Raw genomic sequence first — 19,277 nt, 5'->3', positions numbered from 1 at the left:
TCAGTGCCATCTGGCTTCCTGGAAGATGGATGGATTCTCCTGTCTGCTTCCCCTTCAGTCTGTTGGGATAGCGCAGGTCACGTGGTCTCTGGGAAACTCCACTGTGCATGCAGGGAGATGCAAAGGTAGCTAATAGCTGTGACCATGTGGGTCCCTTGAAAGGGTCTAGAGGAGCCCCCCAGGGTCCCCAACCACACCCTGAGAATCCCTGCTCTCAGGGTATCCCCTCCCACTCCTGTGGGTGACAGCTAGTTGGGTGTAAGAGCACATGCCCTTTAGCCAGCCATTTCCTGTCACAGGCTCCTGGGCTGCTCTGTTGAAGGCAGGATTGGATTAGACTTCAATCTTCCCTCCTGCCTACACACTCTGGTGGGGCTAATGAGTTCAAGGTTCCAGATCCACTTAGAGGATCATTTTTAATCCACAGACACAAGCTGCTTTCATGAATAACCCAAGGCAAGTATGTGGGGGATGGTGGGCGGAGACGATGAACAACGGTGACTGAGTGGGTGACACTTTAGTGAAGTTGGAGTCCCCACCTCTCTCTGTGTGCTGAGTGGGCTGGAAAAGCTGCTTTATCTCTCTGTGCCCCAGTTTCCTCATCTGTGAAACAGGAATAAAATACAGCTTACCTTATAAGGTTACTGTATGGTTTGCATGCAATAACACACTTGAAGCGCTGGGCACCTAGCCTGTCAGGAGCTGAAGCTAGTGATCAAGATTATGGACCTTTGAGGCAGACTACATGAGTTCAGAGCCCAGCATAATTGTTCACTAGCTGTGTGGCCCTGAGCAGATTGCTTCACCTCTCTGTGTTTTAGTTTCCTTTTCTGTAAAAAAAAGGGGTAATAGGACCTAACCTTTAGGATTGTGATAAAGATTAATGATAAGTTATTTATAAAGTGCTTAGTTACTGCCAAAAAGCAGGAGAGAGAGTAATCATGTTTATTATATGAGTCCTCTGTGTGTGTGTGTATGTGTGGTGTGTGTGTGTATGTGTGTGTGTGTGTGTGTGTTTTGTGCCAGGGATTGAACTCAGGGGCACTTAACCACTGAGCCACACCCCCAATCCTTTTAAAAAATATTTTATTTAGAGACAGAGTCTTGTTGAGTTACTTAGGACCTCACTAAATTGCCGAGGCTGGCTTTGAACTCGTGATCCTCCTGCCTCAGTCTCCAAAGCTGTTGGGATTATGGGAGTGTGCCCCCGTGTCCAGGTTAACACCTTCTTTTTAGTGGAAAAATAAGAGCACTGCTTAAGGATCTTGGTTTCAGGTGGGTTCCAAGTGGAGCATACTTTTTAAGACAGTTTAAAGACATTTCAAATTTTAAAAAACAGTGCAGTCTCCATTATATTATTTTTCTTTCCAAGATTCAGGAAGCTCAAACTTTTATGTACACTTCAAAAGAATGACAAATATCAGCCAAAAAAAATGCCTCCTCTAAATGGAGACCAAGCAGGACCCAACAGAAGCCTGGAATTTGATGGGGCCAGACTCCTGTGCAGGGGGAGAGAAGCATGAAGAGGAAGAACCAGACAGAGAATTGGTTGCAGATGTGAATCATTTTTGCCCTTGACCCGAAGGTCAGCCTTGGGCTCACTGCCTGCTGCCTCTGTGGACTGACTTCTCGTCCAGTTACAGAGAGTGGTTTTTCACAGTCTTGGAGGGGCCCTCTGGGCTGGGCTGCCTTCCTCCTTGACCTTTGAAGGAGACGGGTTTGGTGTGGTTTCAATCAGGTTTTAAATGTCAGCTCTCTTGGCGTTGGGGGCTACCCTAGGTCGGGTGGGGAGGGATGTTTGGGTGGGGACTTTATCTGGGAAGCCCTGAGGTTTTTGGGGGCGGTTAATACTGCTTACAAAGCATGCCAGGCATTGAAAAACTAATAACCACTTGTGACTTCCTATCAGGGGCTTAATCAGAGAGGCTGCTTGGCCAATATCTACGGAATCTCTTTCTGGGTGTGGGGGTTGGGGGCTGGGTTTAGTAGGGTTATTTTTTTTTTAATTATTATTTTGGGTACCAGGAATTGAACGTAGGGGCACTCAACCACTGAGCCACATCCTCAACCCTATGTTTTATATTTTATTTAGAGACAGGGTCTCACTGAATTGCTTAGTGCTTTGCTTTTGCTGAGGCTGGCTTTGAACTCACAATCCTCCTGTCTCCGCCTCCCAAGCCTCTAGGATTAGGTGTGCACCATCGTACTCAGCATGGTTTCTGTAATTTTGAATCTGGGATTTTTCGTATTTAAGGAAAGAAGGCTCTTGAAGACATGGTTTTTCAAAATGTGGGTGCAGAACCTTTGGTTGCTTTTTAAATATTTGGTTCCCCACTCTCTGTAGAGTGCATAATAGATTCTTAGAAGAACAGGGAGGGGCTGTTTACCAGAGATACCCAAAATGATTACAGGTGACACAATACACAGTGGCACTGGATAATGTCAGAGCTTGTGTTTCAAAAGTATTCCCATTTTTTAATTTTCCTTTAGCCCTTATGATTGTGCCGGAGGTTCTTGGGCCACGTCATGTGTCTTGTGCCCTTCTCTGGGACTCGGCAACCTCCTGTGTTTAAGGAGGGAGCAGGAGCAGGCCTCAAATGTGGTGCCTGTGCTAGGGACATGGTCTAGTTAGGATTTTGTAACATTATTTGTTTGCATTTAAGTTGATCATTGAATGATACTGTGCTTATGGTAAATGATGTGACTACAGTTTCCTTTTTAAACACAGTGACATTTAAAAAATGGCTTGGTGGTGCCCACCTGAAATCCCAGCTTTGTAGGAGGCTGAGGCAGGAGGATTCCAAGTTTGAGGTCAGCCTGGGCAACGTAATGAGACCCTGTCTCAAAATAAAATAAAAAGGGCTGGGGAAGTAGCTTAGAGATAGAATGTTCCTGGGTTCCATCCCCGGTAACAACACACACACACACACACACACCCATGCACCCACATACAAAGTGACTGGATTTAAGAAAAACAGTACGCAAAGAATAATAGGGCCCCGATTATGGTCCCATCTGCGAAAGTGGTTCAAGAGAGTTGGGTTAGAGCCCAGTGCCAGGTGCTACTTGAAAAGGAGCTGGTTCCAAAGCCATTCCCATTTCAGGAGAAATCTCCATGTGAGGAGGGCGATCCAGGCTCATAGGGGCAAGCTGGCCTTCAGCTACCATTGAGAGTGTCAGGAAGGAAAGCTAATAAGGGCTCGGGAAAGAACTCCCCAGCAAGAGGACAAGAGGAAGGTGTAGGGCAGAGGAGCAGCACAGCCCAGGGTGGGCAGGGGAGTCCCCCCAACTCAGCAGAGCCCAGGGTGGGCAGGGAAGTCCCCCCAACTGTGGATATGGCTTCGTGGGAAGTGAAGGGTGGGTGCTGGGCTCCTCAGTGCCGATGGGCACCCCCAGGCACATGCATTCTGCAGTGAGGTCCGTCCCCTCCTGGGACCCGCCTTCCAGCTCAGCTCACCACCTGCAGAGCCACAGAGAGGCTCTGAGCATTTTCATTTTACAGTTTTAAAGAAAGATTCATAGAAAGAATATCCGCGTGTGAAGAATAATGAAAATGACCGAGGTGAGGGCACGGGAAGCAGGTAAAAAAATGGTACTTATCTTGGGTCTGCACACAGAGAAGTCGGGCTGTTTGATCCGCAGAAGCCTGGAAAGATTTCCACGAGACACTGGCTGGAAAAATCTCTGACATTTCCAGTATCGATTTTTTCTTTTCCTTCTGTCTGTTTTGAATTGTGCCCGGAAGGAAAATTAAGGCTTCCAAGTGGAACTCTATATCCTAGCACCAGCTCCGGAGGATAATTGGTCCCTTATAACTTTTGAAACTGATGATGTGAAACGTTCTGCATTATTATTATTTTTTTTTTAATTTCCTAGCTGGGTACCTTGGTGCTTCAGGCATGAGGGGCGGGCCTGGGTGACACAGAACACTGTCTGCCATCAGCAGGCTGCGTTGTTTGTTAAAGGCCTCTCTTCTGCCCCAGAAAGTTCCATCCCTTTTGTTGAAACTAGAGTTTTGTTGGTACAGAAACTTGTGTAGAGTCTGAGTGAGCTAGTTCTAGGAAGAAGGGAAATTTAGTCACCCATTTGCCAGTAGGTCATAGGTGCCATGTAGTGTGTGGTATATATGTGTGTGTGTGTGTGTGTGTGTGTGCCTATGTGTGCATATATAACACATACACAAACATATAGTATTTTTGTCAATTTGCTTCTCACATCTGCAAGAGTCCCAGGAAGCCAATTTCCCCTAGCTCATCATCACCAAAGAATATTAAGGACATATGGCACCTGGCATGGAGCTAAAGGAGGAGACCCCTAGGAAGCATCCTGGTGACCATGGAGTTAAAATTGGAGACAGCACAGGGGTAAAGATGCATCTTTATGGGTAACGCACAGCACAGCCTGAATTGAAGAGCAGGTTGGGTGGCAAAGATGTAAAAACAGGTCCAGCATAACCCTCGCTACAAAGCCTCCCTGTTCACGGAGGAGGAGGAGGCGAGCAGTACAGGCAGGATCTAATCAGGGAGCTAGAAATACTGAATTCTACCTCAGAGGACACAGCCGCCTCCGATGGCTGTGACTCAGGGCCCCCATCGAGACACTCTGGCGGAGGGGAGAGCCTGTGGTTGTTGGTGGCCAGGTGGAGGGGTGAGATGGGCGGGAGAGGCTGCTCAAAGACATGGTGCTACCTGGAGGAGGAGGTGTTGGAGCACAACTGTGACCCACTGGCCTACTGGAACCTCAAGCGGTCATCCTGGCCTGGGCTGTCCACTTTGGCCGTCAGATTTTTTGGCCCTCAGAAGTTACCATCCCTTCGGAAAAGCTGTTCAGCACACCCACGGAGAATGGCAGCTTTGGCCAGCCCCGGCTCATGATGGAGCATTTTGAAAAACTTATCTTTTTGAAAGTGAATCTTCCCTTGATCTACTTTCAGTATTGAACTCACTCTCGGCAGTGCTGGCTGGCTGTCGTACCAGGGCTGTGACCTGCCCAACGGGGCCATGTGGGACACCAGGCCAGCATCTGGGGCCACCTGCCGGCTTGCACCGAAACATCACACGTGCCTTACTCCTGTCGGGTCAGGTCACAGCATGTTGGGGAGCCCACTGGAAGCAGCCTGTCTCGTTGGTTATGAAGTGGGGTGATTAGGTTTTAATTCATGACTGCAATGTTTTTTAAAAGTTAGAGGTCAGAAATGAGTTTTCCTTGGAGACAAGATGTAAACCGTTTTATCTTGTAGGCTTTTTGTTCAATTGTGTGAAAACCATGAACCAGGTACTGTTTTTTAGTTAAATATTGCTTTAATTGCAACAAAACAGCTTTTGTGGCTGTGAAATGAAACCTGTAAATAGGAGGTGGAGCCTAAGCCATCCTGATGGGGCATGCTCTTAAATGTGTTGAGGAGTGGAGAGAACATTCTGGAAGCTGTTTATCCAGAGACAAAGTGTTTGAAAACAAAATTGTACTTGGGTGAGTCATGGAGTGTGCAGTTGCAGTGACGTGGTCACGGACATGTTCCATTTCAGGTCTTTGCATTCAGAGTTGCACGGTCCGTTCATTCACTCAGAGGTCCCCAACTGTCTGTCCTGACTCCTTGAGATCGGAGTCCCGTGTGTGTCTATGCTGAGGATTCAGCCAGTGCAGAGTGTGGCAGTTGACCTCGTCTGGCACCTCTGACCGAGTGTCCCTGAGCAGTGGAGCTCTGTGTGCGCTGACCCAGGTGCTGGGACCACAGCCGGGCCCTGGAGGCTATAGTGACCAACGGGGGCATCTTGCAGGCTACAGCCGTGAGACTAGCCTTAGGCATTTAGATTTTTCTTTTTTTATAATAAGGGAAGATTCAACCATCACTAGAGGTATTTTAGAATCCTGAGGACATCAGAGTGAAATTATTAGTTGTCAGATTCTTTTAAGTGTTTGCTTTAACATCTGAAAAAGGTTCCTGTTCTACGTCATTTCAGACCATTAGGTTTTGTGGGTGAGGCTACTCGCTCCTCTGCCATGGCCCCCTAGGAAACTGTCCTTCTATTAATACTGTAACTATGCTCACTCTCAATTTGAGTAGACTTTGCTTTAGTGTATTTACAAATGATGGTTTCAGTTTCTAAAATTAAACTTTTTATTCGCAGTTAAAAAAAAAACAGGTCCAGCATAAGTGGACATTCCTTGTAGGGACACAGATAGGACTCAGGGCACATAGGGTGGAGAGTGGACAGAGTGGCCAAAGTAATTTCCGGGGGCTGGGGATGTGGCTCAAGCGGTAGCGCGCTCGCCTGGCATGCGTGCGGCCAGGGTTCGATCCTCAGTACCACATACCAACAAAGATGTTGTGTCCACCAAGAACTAAAAAAATAAATGAATATTAAAAAATTCTCTCTCTCTCTCTCAAAAAAAAAAAAAAGTAATTTCCGAACACAAGTTGAACAAGGGAGAAAAATGTTGGCTCTTCTTTGATCAACTTGGGAAGGCTTCTCTAATAAGCAGGATTCCCCCAGTGGAAAAAAGAGGTCATTTGGTGGACTCAAGGAGTGAAGGGAATTCCACATTTGCTCTGCTTTGGAGGTAGAATTGGGGCCCATATACAATGGGGCTGTGGATGCACAGAGCTGGGCTCCAACGAGAGGACGGGGATGGGTGAGCCTTGTGTTCTATTTGGGTGGGAAGATCATGAAAGTTGCATTGTGGATTTGGACAGTACTTGGAACCGTCAAGGTCTGGTGGAGGCTGTAAACTTTGAGGTGGCCCAGATAGTTCCCATTGGCCACTGGAGGGAGAAAATGGGATTGAGCTCATCAGGGCTGAGAGGGAGCTTACCCTGCTTGCTGGTGGCCCCCCATCCCCTAGAGGCTGCCCACCAGCCAGCGGTCACTTAGAGGTGGCTTCACTGTGCTTAGTCTGCTCAGCAGTTACTTGAATTTTGAGCAATTATTTGCAATTTTTATTGCGATTTTCTCATACTTAATGAAGCTAAGTGGGAAAATGGGTCTTGAAATGGTCAGCCACGGCCTTAACATGTTTGAGACAAAGGTGAAAATCAATAGGCACGCCGAAATGTCAAATCTTCCGCCTCACTGCGTTGAGGTTATCGCACATTCAATTGTGAGAGAAAGGAGTGTATAGGTACGAAACGCTGAGATGTCATCCAGAGATGGGCTCTGGAGACAGGTGATTAGGGAGTTTACCGTGCTCTGTGGAAGGGACTTCCCCTATATCACGTTGAGCGTGTTCTTCCATATCAGGATGTATTTCAGAAACCCATTATATATGAAATTGGCTGATTTATTGTACACCATGCAAGGAATGGCAAGATCCAGGTCTAGGGCATCAAGGGGGAGGGAGGCCTAGAAGGTTCCAGGGGGAGATGTTGCAAATCTAGTCCTGAAAAAAAGGGTAAACCTGCATGAGGAGCAAAGGCTGCCCTGGGAACCTTTGTTCACTCTGGAAAGCCTTTTCTCTGAAGTTCATTCAGAGCTGCAGGGAGGAGAAAATCATAGCAGTGATGTCAGCCGGTGTTTTCAAGTACTCCTGTGCCAGGGGTTGTGCTGAGACAACAGTTCTCAAAGTGTGGTCCCTGGACCAGCAGCTGCAGCATCACCTGTGAACGTGTGAAAAAGCAGAATCTCAGGCCCTCCCTCAGACCACCTGAATGAGGAATGCAGGGTTGGGACCCAGCATTGTGGGCTTTCATGAGCGTCCGGGATCCTGGTGCATCTTGAGTATGACAACCCGTTTGACAATCCTTTATCCCTCCTGACAACCCAGGACGGAGAGATCCTGTTATTATATATATCCCCTTCTTATAGCTGCTTACTAAGGCTCAGGGAGTGGGGAGGTTTTTTGAGCTCATAGTCAATTACAGAGCAAAGATCCAACCCAGGTCATCTGACCACAGGAGAAAAGCCTCTTTCTTGGATTAGAACATAAAATGTAAAAATGCCCTCCAGGCATGTCTTGAGAAAAGACCCAGGGGGAGGAGGCTCAGGGATTTGGCTTGTTTGTTTTGAGTGTCTAGCAAATCAGATATGGTCTGTTTTCCTGATTCCTGATAAAAAATAATTTTTAGAAGCCCCACTTCTCCCTTTCATGGTGGCTGAAATGGTACTCATTAGAACCAGGATTACTGCTGAGTGACTGATCTTCTCAGTCTCTGTCTTGGGTTTTCGCTCCATCTCATCCCACCCGCCCACACCAGGACTGGTGTATTAAGAACTCTCTGGGCCTGGGGGTGACTGTGTGTGTGAGACTTTTATTGCTTGCTCAGGAGGGCGACCAGGTTCACAGGAAATGCAGACAGCATTAGAGATCGTGCCGGGTAGAAATGGGGGTGACCTGTGATTTCCATCCCTGGGTCCTTGCCAATAACAGGAACCTTTGAAGACACGGATATCACCGGAAACACATGCCTGGCTGGGATTGTTGTCTCGAATATGTTCTGCGTAGGCAGAGCAGCACAGCCACGAGGCCCCTCTGGGGTGGGAAGGAATGTCTTGTTTGGGAATGGGATCCACCTGGGCTGGACACGGAATGTGGAAGTGGAGAGGAGGGCCCTGGAAGAGTCCTTTTGGAGAAATGGGAGTTGGAAAGCTGATAGCAGGACTGGGCTGCAGAAAGAACCAAGGTGGGTGGAAGGCCAGGGGGAGAATCTAGTTACGTGGCCTGCGATGGCTGGGCCAGCTGCCCCCAGGGTCTAAACTGAAGTGGATTCCATCTGCTTCTTCTGTGGGCAAGGACACAAGAAACCTCTTCAGGGCAGGACAGCATGATGACGAAAAGCACCAACCCTTCTGCCAGGTGGGTCTGGAGTCCAATCCGCTGTGTGAACTTAGGCTTGTTTCTTAACCTGTTTGAGCCTCGTTTCCCTTAGCAATAACCTAGTTGTGATCATGGTACCCACTTCATAAGGTTAATGTGGTTACTAAGGGAGGTGACAGACACAGAGTGCTTGGTACATAGTGAGCCGACAACACAGGATGGCTATGCATCTTAGCTTTTATTTATTTTGTTTTGTTTTGCTAAGGTAAGCCAGAGGAATATGCTATAATGGGGGAAATACATGGATTTGGGGTTCAGAGCCATCTGGGTAGAAATTCTGATCCCACATTTGCTGGTTGCTTCTCTGAGTCTCAGTTTCTTTTGTGAAAAGGGGATAGGTGCATGGTAGAGGTAAAATGAGGTAATGCATGAGAGAGTGACATTCGGAACCTGGTAGTGAAAACAGTGAATGACCCACGGCCATTCTTACTGTGGTCACCATCAGGGCTGAGGCAGGGCTGACACTGCAGTTGCCGGCAGCCTCGTCTAGTAGAGTCGCTGCTCTGTGTTGAAAGTCCCTCCTGCAAGAAAAGGTGGTTGGTGCTACCCTCGCCCCTCTGTGCTCCCTGGTTGGGGGGGTGTCTGCTTCACAGGAGGTGCACGAGGCCAAGGAGCTGCACCTCACCCCTGCTCTCCTGGTCTCCACCCCGCCTCGGCTTCCCCAGATGGGCTGGGTTTTCTCTCCTCCTGCAGGCCGGGTGGTGGTGGCCGGGTGCCGTTCCCAAGGCGACTTTGTTTGCATTTTTCTAACTGAGCCTCATCTCTCTGTTTACAGCCCACTTTTTTATGTCTTAGAAAAAATGCCAGCCATTTCTTCCCTTCCGGACCACTCTGCCTCTTCATTAAAGTGCTATTTAGTCCATGCCCGAGTTCACTGAGGGGCAGGAGGAGGGCGCCCTAAGCAACGCCGGCCCCTTCCCGAGGCCCAAGGTGTTTCCGAGGTGGCGGCTGTATAACGTGACTGCTTTTTCGCTGAGGGCTCTCTGGCTGGGGAGGTGATGGGTCTGCAGTTTCACTAGGGAAAAGGGGGTCTTGTCTCACTCTGCCTCACTCTGCTCAGAACCTTCTGGAATCAGCACTTGACAGGGGTGGGAGTACTGAGAGGTGGGATCTGGGAAGAACAGACACTTAGACTAAACATACAGGACTGCTGCCTGCCCGAGGCCAGGCTTCCTTCCTCCCCTCTCTCTGTCTCAGGACCTGTGAGCAGGCTTAAGCCCCTTAGAGGCCTCTGCCCTAGGCACACAGCCAACCCTGACCCTCCCTGCACCAGCAGCTAGGCCAACATGACCCTGTCACCACCCAGGAGGAGGAGGACAGGGGTGGTAGGATGGAGAGGGGTTGACGAGCAGGCCCAGGGAGGTGGAGGGAGGCAGGACCATCAGGAGCTGAGAGGCCCAGCCACAGTGCTCATCACAGGGTCTCCTCAGACTTCGCTTAGAAAGCACAGACTGAAAGATCAACATGTGAGGACCTGCAGCGGGCAGTGGGCAGCGCCAGGCCCCAGCTGGGAGTCCTTAAGAGCACAAGGCCTTTGGAATGAGGACCCTTTGGCCACAGGAAACTGTGAGACCGTGCTCCTGGGAGGAGAGCCGGGCAGCTCAGCTTAAGGGCCAGGATGGTGTAGGGTGGGAGGGGCCCCTCAGGCAGCCAGAGCTGCACCTGTGGGTGCGCTGGTGTGTGGACAGGCAGAGGGCAGCTCGGTCGGGTTTTTGTACAGGTCTGCAGAAAAAGGGGATGCAGGAAGCTGACCGAAAGTCCTTACTCCTGTTAGCCTGTACTGAAATGAAGGCCAACTGGGGGAGGCTGAGCCTCACGTCCACGTGTTAGAATCTGAGGGAGGGAGACCCTACTTCTATGGCTGGGGATGTGACTCAGTGGTACCAAACAACAACAAAATCTCTGTGTGTGTGAATGGTTCATTTTGACCACGGGACTGGGGAGAGGGGAGGATGACTAAATGACACCTAAGGCCCCTTCAACCCTAAGCAGAGACTCCAGACCACAACTAGGACTGTGTCAGAGATGTTTGGACAGAGCGATTGACATCATTGGACCCCTGAGCAACCCCGGCACATCCTGCTCAGCTGTCACAAGGTCCTGCCAGTCTGATTTTGTTGCTGGGGAGTTCTTGCTTTCTGACCCAGAAGCTGCCAGGATTCGTTTGCTTGGCTGGGGACTAGGGGACGGATTAGGGCTACACCCTAATCCTATCTCTTATGTAATTCTTGGTGAAGGAATTGGTTTTTGTTTGCTTTAGCAAAGTCCTCCTACACAGTGTGGTTCCAACTTTGATCTGGGATTCCAGCCGCTATCTTGAAACCAAGTGGTGGCCAAATCACTTCTCCAAATTTAGGTCATATCTTGCAAGTCTCGATAGGATTATGAAGTTCAGTTTATATGTCCCAGCCACAAAAAGGGGATGGTGTCTTTGATAAACTCTGAGCCCATGTGATAAGGTCCATTCATTACTGACTCTCTTTACCTCCCACTTCTTTTGTGAAGTGGTTGGGCTGAGATAGTAACTATTACCATCACCACCACCACCACTGATTACTGAAGACATGAGATACTGTGTGTGTATTTATAATCATTGGTTTGCAATGATTATGCAACTTTATGACATTGCTGATATTGTGCCATTTTATAGATGAGGAACTTATTGCTCAGGGAAATTAAGCTCCAACTCACATAGCTAGAAGTAGCCAAGCCATAGGGGTACCGCTAGATTGGAAGGCTAGCTTCTAACGTTCTATAGCTCTGTAGGGTGACTATGGTTGGAAACAACTAACTGTACATTTTAAAATAGCTAGTAGAGAGGATGTGCAATGTTCCTTGCACAAAGTCATGGTAAATATCTGAGGCGACAGGTAGGCTAGTTACCCTCATCTGATCATTACACATTGTACACAGGTATTGGAATGTCACTGTTCTCCAAAAGTAGATACCACTATTATGTGTCAAATAAAAATGCAAATATATAGTTGAGTGCAGTGGTGCATGCCTGTAATCCCAGCAGCTCAGGAGGCTGAGGCAAGAGGATCCCAAATTCAAAGCCAGCCTCAGCAAAAGCAAGGCGCTAAGCCACTCAGTGAGACCCTGTCTCCAAATGCCGCAGTCTGGCTGCAATAATCTCCATTTACCAGATTTCTTTTTGATGACAAAAATGGGAGTATTATGGGGAGATACGGAAGGTTGTATATGTCCCTCCACTAATTGTTGTTTGACCAGATCATGGGCTACTTGTATCTTTTCTTTAGTCAGGGGCCATTGAGGAACCCACACTGGTCTTTCTGATTTCCAAGTAATTTTGATTGTCTCAGTGGCCCTTTCTGAAAATCCAACCCATGTCTGTTTATTCCTTGATCTATTTGAATTGATGCTGCTATACCTTGTTCTTGTTCTCCTAATCTTTTTTCTTTCCTAAAACCTTGTCTAGCCCTAGTAGTGGGCGCATTAGGATTGATGTTATTTGTTAACGTCAAACTTAATTGATCTAGGACATCTCGTCCCCGTAAATTTATAGGAAGATGATCCAATATATATGGCTGTATAGTTCCTTCACATCCTTCAGGATCCTTCCAATCTAATATCATTGCACTTCTATGGGGATTAGTCGCCACTCCTGGGCCTCAAAGCGTTTGAGTGGCTTGGTAATGGCCAATGTTTGGGCCATTCTTGACGAGATATGATGCTAAGGTCAGCACCTGTGTCCAGTAGCCCATTAAACTCATGTCCTTGAATATTTAGTTTTAGCATTGGGCGAGAATCTAAATTTAAAGACAGCATAGCCCAATCTACACCTGTGGAGCCTAATCCCCTGGAACCTCTTTCTACACTATGACTAGAAAATTTATCATGTAGGCTGGGTATTATTAACAACTGTGCTATTCTATCTCCAGGTGAAATTACTGATATACCTCCTGGAGAACTAGCTATAATTTTTATTTCACCTACATAATTGGGATCAATTACCCCAGGACTTATCATAAGTCCTTTTAATGTAGATGAACTACGTCCCAATAATAAGCCTACTGTTCCTTGGGGAAGAGGTCCTTTTACTCCTGTGGGAATGATTTGAACTCCCATCTCTGGAGTTAGTACTGCTCTGGCAGAGGCGTAGATGTCCAACCCTGCACTCCCTCGGGTTTGTCTGATGAGGGATTTAATGGACAATGTGTCCTGGGCACCACCCTGATGGTGTTGCTGGGTTCCTCCACTGCCCTGTATATTTGTGGTTGTGGGCCCCGGAGCATTGGGCCCCCCAGTCCGTTTTTTGGCAATGGAGCCTGATGCCTTTCTCCACGATATCGTGGGTAAATACCTGATCCTTGTCCGTTTTTTGATAAGGGAGTACCCTCTATGGTGGTTTGAGAACGGCATTCATTAGCCCAATGTCTCCCTCTACGGCATCGTGGGCAAATACCCGGTATTCTACTCCTTTGATACCTAGCTTTGTTAAACCCTCCTCCTATGGGGTAACTCCTTTTAAAATGTCCTGTTTGTTCACAATTATAGCATGTTTTTGGCCTGGCATCTAAAGCCTGTTGTACTGCAGCTGCCAAGACTTGCCCTTGTTCACTAATGTCTCTACATAATTTAATATATATGTTTAAATCTTCATGTCTCCATGGTCTAATAACCTCTCTGCAGCAACGATTTGCTTGGTCATAAGCCAATTGTTTTATTAATGGCACTGCTTGATCTATATCCCCAAAAATTCTGGCAGCTGTTTGAATAAGCCTATCTACAAAGTCAGCGTAAGGTTCATTAGCTCTCTGTATTACCTTACATAGCTGACCTTGTAAATCTCCATGTCCTTGTAAAGTCTTCCATGCCCTAAATGCGTCTACAGCAATTTGTGCATATATAGCAGGATCATATTAAATTTGTTGCCGTTGACCCTCATAAGGTCCTTTTCCTAACAACATATCTAGATTTCTTTGAGGGTAACCGGCTGCTGCATTTCGCCTAGCTGTCTCAGTGCAAAATTCCTCATTGGCAACCTTCCATAACAAATATTGTCCTCCATTTAGCACAGATTTACACATGTTAGCCCAATCTGCTGGTGTCGGGTCCAAGTTAGTAATGGACTCCACCATGCTTACCGTGAAGGGAGCTTGGGGACCATAGGTTGTCACAGCCTCCTTTAACTGCTTCACTGTTTTAAAATCTAAAGCATGGTGAATTCGCTGCCCTCCTACCTGTTCAAGTACAGGGCATGCTAATCTTTGAGGTCCTGTCTCAGGATCCCACTTATCAACTACGGGGTTTGAGGGCCACCCAGCTGTCTCCATCGGCGGGGCTGTTGGTTGAATTACGCCCTCTGGTGATAAAACGGAGTTAGTAACAGCCTCCTGTTGTGGCCTTTTTCCTAATAACCCCTTTTCCTTTAAATTTTCTTCCTCTGTCTGACTAGCTCGAGAGACCTTCTCTTTTGCTTGATCTAAAATGTCTTTCTCCATGGTCTGAACCTCTAACAATTTACTTAACACCTTTTCGGTTTGTTTTTTACTAATTTCTAATCTACTATAAAGATAACGCAACCCAATAAGATAACACAAAACAAAACCGAAACTGAATGAAACAAAAACGGAATAAAAATTAGCTGTATCAATTTTCTCTTCCTCGGGGCCAACAAACTTCAAACCTTTAACCAACCATTTTTCCCAGTTTGCCTGAGAAATTTCTAGGGATAGGCAGCTTGAAACAAAAACAAAATAAATCAAAACAAGAACACATTGTTTTTTGAAATGGTCACCCATTCTCTCGCCTTCCCTCAGGGGCCAGCAATTTCACTTACCTCCAAGTTTCAGACGTTCCTCGTACAGGCCACCAAATGCCGCAGTCTGGCTGGGCACAAAATCACGAGCCACTCACAGCCTTGTAGATTCAAACAGCAATTCTTTATTCCCGAACTCACACAGACACTCTACACACACATTCTGAGGAAATCCACATTCTGGCCAAAATCCACGTTCTGAATCCCAAATACTCTGGGAGCGGGCGTGCCTGAGGCAGCAGGATACGCCCTATTCCCAGCAGGGTACACCTTAAACCTGGAACCATCCTAAACCCAAGGAGCGGGATACTCCCTATTCCCAGCAGGATACACCCTAAACCTGGATCCGCCCTAATCCAGTAGGATCCTCCTTAAACCCAGATCCACCCTGGTCCTTGAGCAGGGTCACCTTTCTCAAACATACATGCAGTGTCACTGCAAATGTCCAAGGCAAGTCCATTTCCACGAGTCCTTCCTCTAAGCAACATGGGGTAGGCTGGCAAAGAAATTTCGATGCGTCATTCCTACTTGGCAATGGCTCTCAGCATCCAAATAAAATATAAAATAGGGCTGGGGATGTGGCTCAGTGGTCGAGTGCCCCTGAGTTCAATCCCTGGTACCCTCCCCCCAAAATACAAATTAAAACCAGAATACAGTAATACAGTAAGTGTGTGTGGGGGGGGAAGTAGTTGGAGCTGAAACTTGAACTTTCTGGTACCCAGGCTCTTTCCACTGTGCTATGTTCTCATCACTGTTGTGAGAGGGCCTTAGGGTTTTGTAAAGGCCAGTGTTAAAGACTACACTGTTTTTTTTGTAAGCATGCATGCCCTCGTTGTTCACCTCCCCACAAGAACAGGCCTCCAGTAATCTAAGGAGAGGTGAGTGGAGAGGCACCAGCTCTCACTGATCCTTGAGCTTCTGTGACTCACAGAGGGACCAGCTGTAGCCCTGGGAGGGTAGGAGGGGGTCTGGGTGGGAAGACGTGCTGGAACACGGAGAAGCAGAGTAGGAAGAGCCTAGCTCCCAGAAGCAGGAAGGTCCCTCGTGTCCTGTGTGCCCGGCTCGCTGACCACCAGTAGGTGAGGCTAGTAGTTCACTCATTCAGCCTCATAGGATGGAATGAAATGACTTGAAAGAGCCTGGGATCAATGCAGGACCTTTGCCCATGGCCAGCTGCCATGGCCGGAGGACTTGGCTATCTGTCCACAGCTTCCCCAGGCCCTGGGGCACTCACGGACCCCCACTTGCTGCTGCTCAGGATTTTGCATGCGATCTCTTTTGTGCTAGTGTGACACACTCTCAATTTATCTTTTTTAAACGCCTATTTCTGCATATTTTCCCATCGCCTCAAAGCTCCCTTTTGTGAGTTTAGATCATCGGGATCTCAGGACATGGGGTGGCAGCAGTAGTGAATTCAGCAGAGGCTGTGCCGGATCTCTTCCCAAGGTGGGGGGTGGCGGCTGCCTTCGGCTCAGGCTCCCTTGCTCGCTTGCTCACTGCTCTGGCTCTGGGGTGTCTCCTGGTTCTCCCAGGCCTCGGCCTTCCAAGAGGACAAAAGCCTCCTTGGCCTTGAAGGCAGGACTTGCGCTCAGGCAGGGCCAGGCCTCTGTTGGAGGTGGAGGAGGGCTGGTTGCTGGTTGCTCCAGAGTCGCCAATTCTTGTGTCCTTTGTTCTCTTTTGGCAGAACCAGCTGCTTGCAAAGGGACTGTCGTTTGTGGAGGAGAAGATCAAGCTGTGCGAAGGCAAGTACAAGGCGGCCCTGGTGGATGGGGCCCCTGTGACTCAGCCTTTGATGTTGGGACAGCTGAGACGCTTCTGTCCAAAAGGGGCAGGCTGCACGCGAGTGAGTCACCCTGTCCCTCGGCTCTGCTGTGGCACTTGGGTCTGAGTCAGACGCTCAGGCAGTGCAATCAGAAGGTGTTTTGAAGAGCGAGGGGACACGGGTGGCTGCTCTGGAGACCTTGTTAAGGGATTTCAGGGGGCGCATCCTGATGGTCTCTTGGAAGGGCTGCTGTGGATTCCGCCATGCTAGTCCCTTGGCTCTGCCTCTGGCTGTTTCCTGTTGGCCTTTGTAATATTTCTTTGGATCCTGGTAGACAGCAGTGTCCCCCTTATTTGGAGGACATTAGGATAGGCAGGCGCACACTCAATGGGGAGGATTTGATAGATAAAGGAATTTCCTGGTCTATGCTGATTTTAGAAGCCAACGGACAAGGTGGAGAGGAACGGGATGGAGCTGGTATGAGAGTCAGGGAAGGCTGACCCTATGCCTGGGCTCCCCAGACCCGGAGCATGATCTGAGCTCTGACTTCTTGGGCGACTTGACAAGTTGCCAGGTTCTGCGAGTTTGTTTTTATCCTATTTAAAGCGATGACACATGGTTGAGGTCTTGCAGGGAGTAGAAGGCCCATAACTGGTGCAGCACTGTATGTGGCGCATAGTAGGATGCATACTGGGGCTTTTTATTCCCCCTGCTCTAGCCTAATGACCTTGATCTTGACTTACAGTCAAGCTGGTTTCTGGACCCAGACTCAAGAGGCATCATATTATCCCTTTTTTCTTCTATTTTTTTAAAGTCCAAATAATACTCCAGCGTAGCTACACTGTGCTTCCTTTACCCGTTCACCCATCAGTGGAGGCTAGACTTTGAGGTGGCTCTGACCATGAACTCCGTGCGGTTGTGCATCTTGGAGTCTCACGAGTGCATAGGTAGAGGAGGCAGTCAAGGGGGGGACAAGAAGCATGGTCCCTGGCCACATTCCTCATCTGTCAGTTCCTGAGGGAGTTACTCCAAGCTCTTGGAAATGCAGGGAACCAGCCATATGAAAGAGGGACTCAGAATACTTGGACCGTTCACATGCCCTTGACAGGAAGTTGACGTCTCTCATCCAGGTTGTCCTCAATGTAGAACCAAAATCCAGAAATGGAGCAAGGCAGAGTGAAGAGATCATCCTGGATCCTGGCCTGCGCCCCAAGGCGTAGCCAGAGTGCACCGGCGAGGGTGTCCCTGGGGGTCTCCTTTAGTTCCAGGTTCTGGTGCCGGGGCCTCTCTGCACAAGGAATGGGCTCCTGGGAACTTCAAGGGTCTTTCCCATCTCCAACTAGGACATCTCTACTTTTATGCATTAGAACCCCAAGAAAGATTTTGTCTGGATAAAAGAATTCTCTGGCTATCCAGCGAAGTTTGGGAAAAACAAATATGATCTCTCCGGTTGCCCCATGAACCTTACTTTATTGCACACCCCTGCTGGATGGCTGCAGAAAGGACAGGTGTCCCTCCGTGTCCATTGGTGGCACTTTTGTGGCAGGAGACAGGTGTTCTCGGTGATCTTTTCTAGAGCTTCAGTGACCTTGACCTCAGGAAGCTTCTTCTACCTTCCTATAATCTTCTGGGATCTCAGCTCTGGTGGTACATTAGAGGAGCCACTTAGAACCTTCCACTGCAAACCCACTTCCCCTTTGCAGGGAGCTAGGTCCTTGGCTCCTGGGTCTTTTCCCTCAGTCACCTGTTTCCTTTAACTCTTTCTTCCCCAGGGCCTTCCTGTCCTGTTGGCCCGTGTCCATCTGCTGGTGTCTTTTGAACGCTTTCCTAAACCTTCATTATTCTCTGAAGTTTGCAGCCAGCAGCTAGGGAGCTGCTTGCTACTCCCTGGCCCACTTCCCCGGTAGGCTCAAGGCTCCCCTCACGTGCCTGGCACTGAAGCAGGCACAGCTGGGCCCCAGGGTCTGCTCCTGCCCTTCCAAAGTCAGGAGCGTGTCTGTTGTGGAGGGCTCAAGACAAGGCCCATCAACGGAGGAGCCTCTTGCCCTTTGGGGTACACTCTTTAGGTGCTGGAGTTCACCTTAGTTTTAGGAGTAGTGATGACCTAGCATTTATAAGGCTCTTTTGACTTCCTGCCTCCTCCTGAGGTGAATGAGCCCAACCTACATTTGAAAGAGGGTGGTATTTGAGTCAATCAGACATTTATTGATGACTTAGTAGATACCGGGTTCTTTGCTAGGTGCTGTGGACACTGTGATGAATGAAACCATCATGGACTCCCATGGAGCTCATAGACAGGTAGTGGAGACAGGTATTAATCAAGTCGTCACAAATAGAGAATTGTGACTAGATAGTACTGTGAAGGCAATCCATCGTAGAGGGATTGGAACCATGGGGAAAGAGTTTTCTGTAGAAGTAAAATTTCACTTGAAACAGAAAGATAAACAGAAGTAGGTGAAGCAAGAGAAACTGGCATGTGCAAAGGCCCTGTGGCATGAGGAAGCACGGTGACAGTGAACGGCTAAGATAAAATCCACAAAGAGCCCAAAGGCTAAGGCAGATATTCCAGAGGATGAAGACACAGAGAGTAGGCCACACGTAGACATTTTCTTTATCCTAAGAGCATTTTATTTCTGCTTGTGATTAAGTCCCTCTCGGGACTGCCTCATATTTGGGCTAGATGGTCCCTCCTTCCACTCATGGGGCCAAGCACCTGCACAGACCTTCACACTAGCACTCGCCACTCCGTCCCTAGAAGGTTTCTAGAATAGATTTGTTTGTGTATCTGGCACTGTGCCCCACACTGTAGGTACAGCAGTACAGTGTGGCCTGCCAGCTCTAGGGGAGGGGACGGGGAGTGACAAGCGGCTCCTACAAAGTGAGGATCCCGTGTCCTCCAGGGAGTGGAGGCGCCTGGCTGCC

At 48.4% G+C, this 19,277-nt stretch overlaps 1 protein-coding gene across 1 annotated transcript in view; it reads left to right on the top strand.

Moving 5' to 3' along the window:
• Prr5l (proline rich 5 like) overlaps positions 1-19,277 on the top strand; it is a 61,137-nt gene that overhangs the window by 14,685 nt on the left and 27,175 nt on the right. The window contains exon 4 of the mRNA XM_026405140.2: positions 16,278-16,335. Coding sequence (XP_026260925.2) covers positions 16,278-16,335 — 58 coding nt within the window. The remainder of the gene's footprint in view (positions 1-16,277; positions 16,336-19,277) is intronic.

This window comes from Urocitellus parryii, chromosome 4, assembly GCF_045843805.1.
Source record: "Urocitellus parryii isolate mUroPar1 chromosome 4, mUroPar1.hap1, whole genome shotgun sequence".
Taxonomy (NCBI): domain Eukaryota; kingdom Metazoa; phylum Chordata; class Mammalia; order Rodentia; family Sciuridae; genus Urocitellus; species Urocitellus parryii.
The sequence above is the reverse complement of the archived record's forward strand: the minus strand, read 5'-3'. Positions and strand labels throughout refer to the sequence as shown.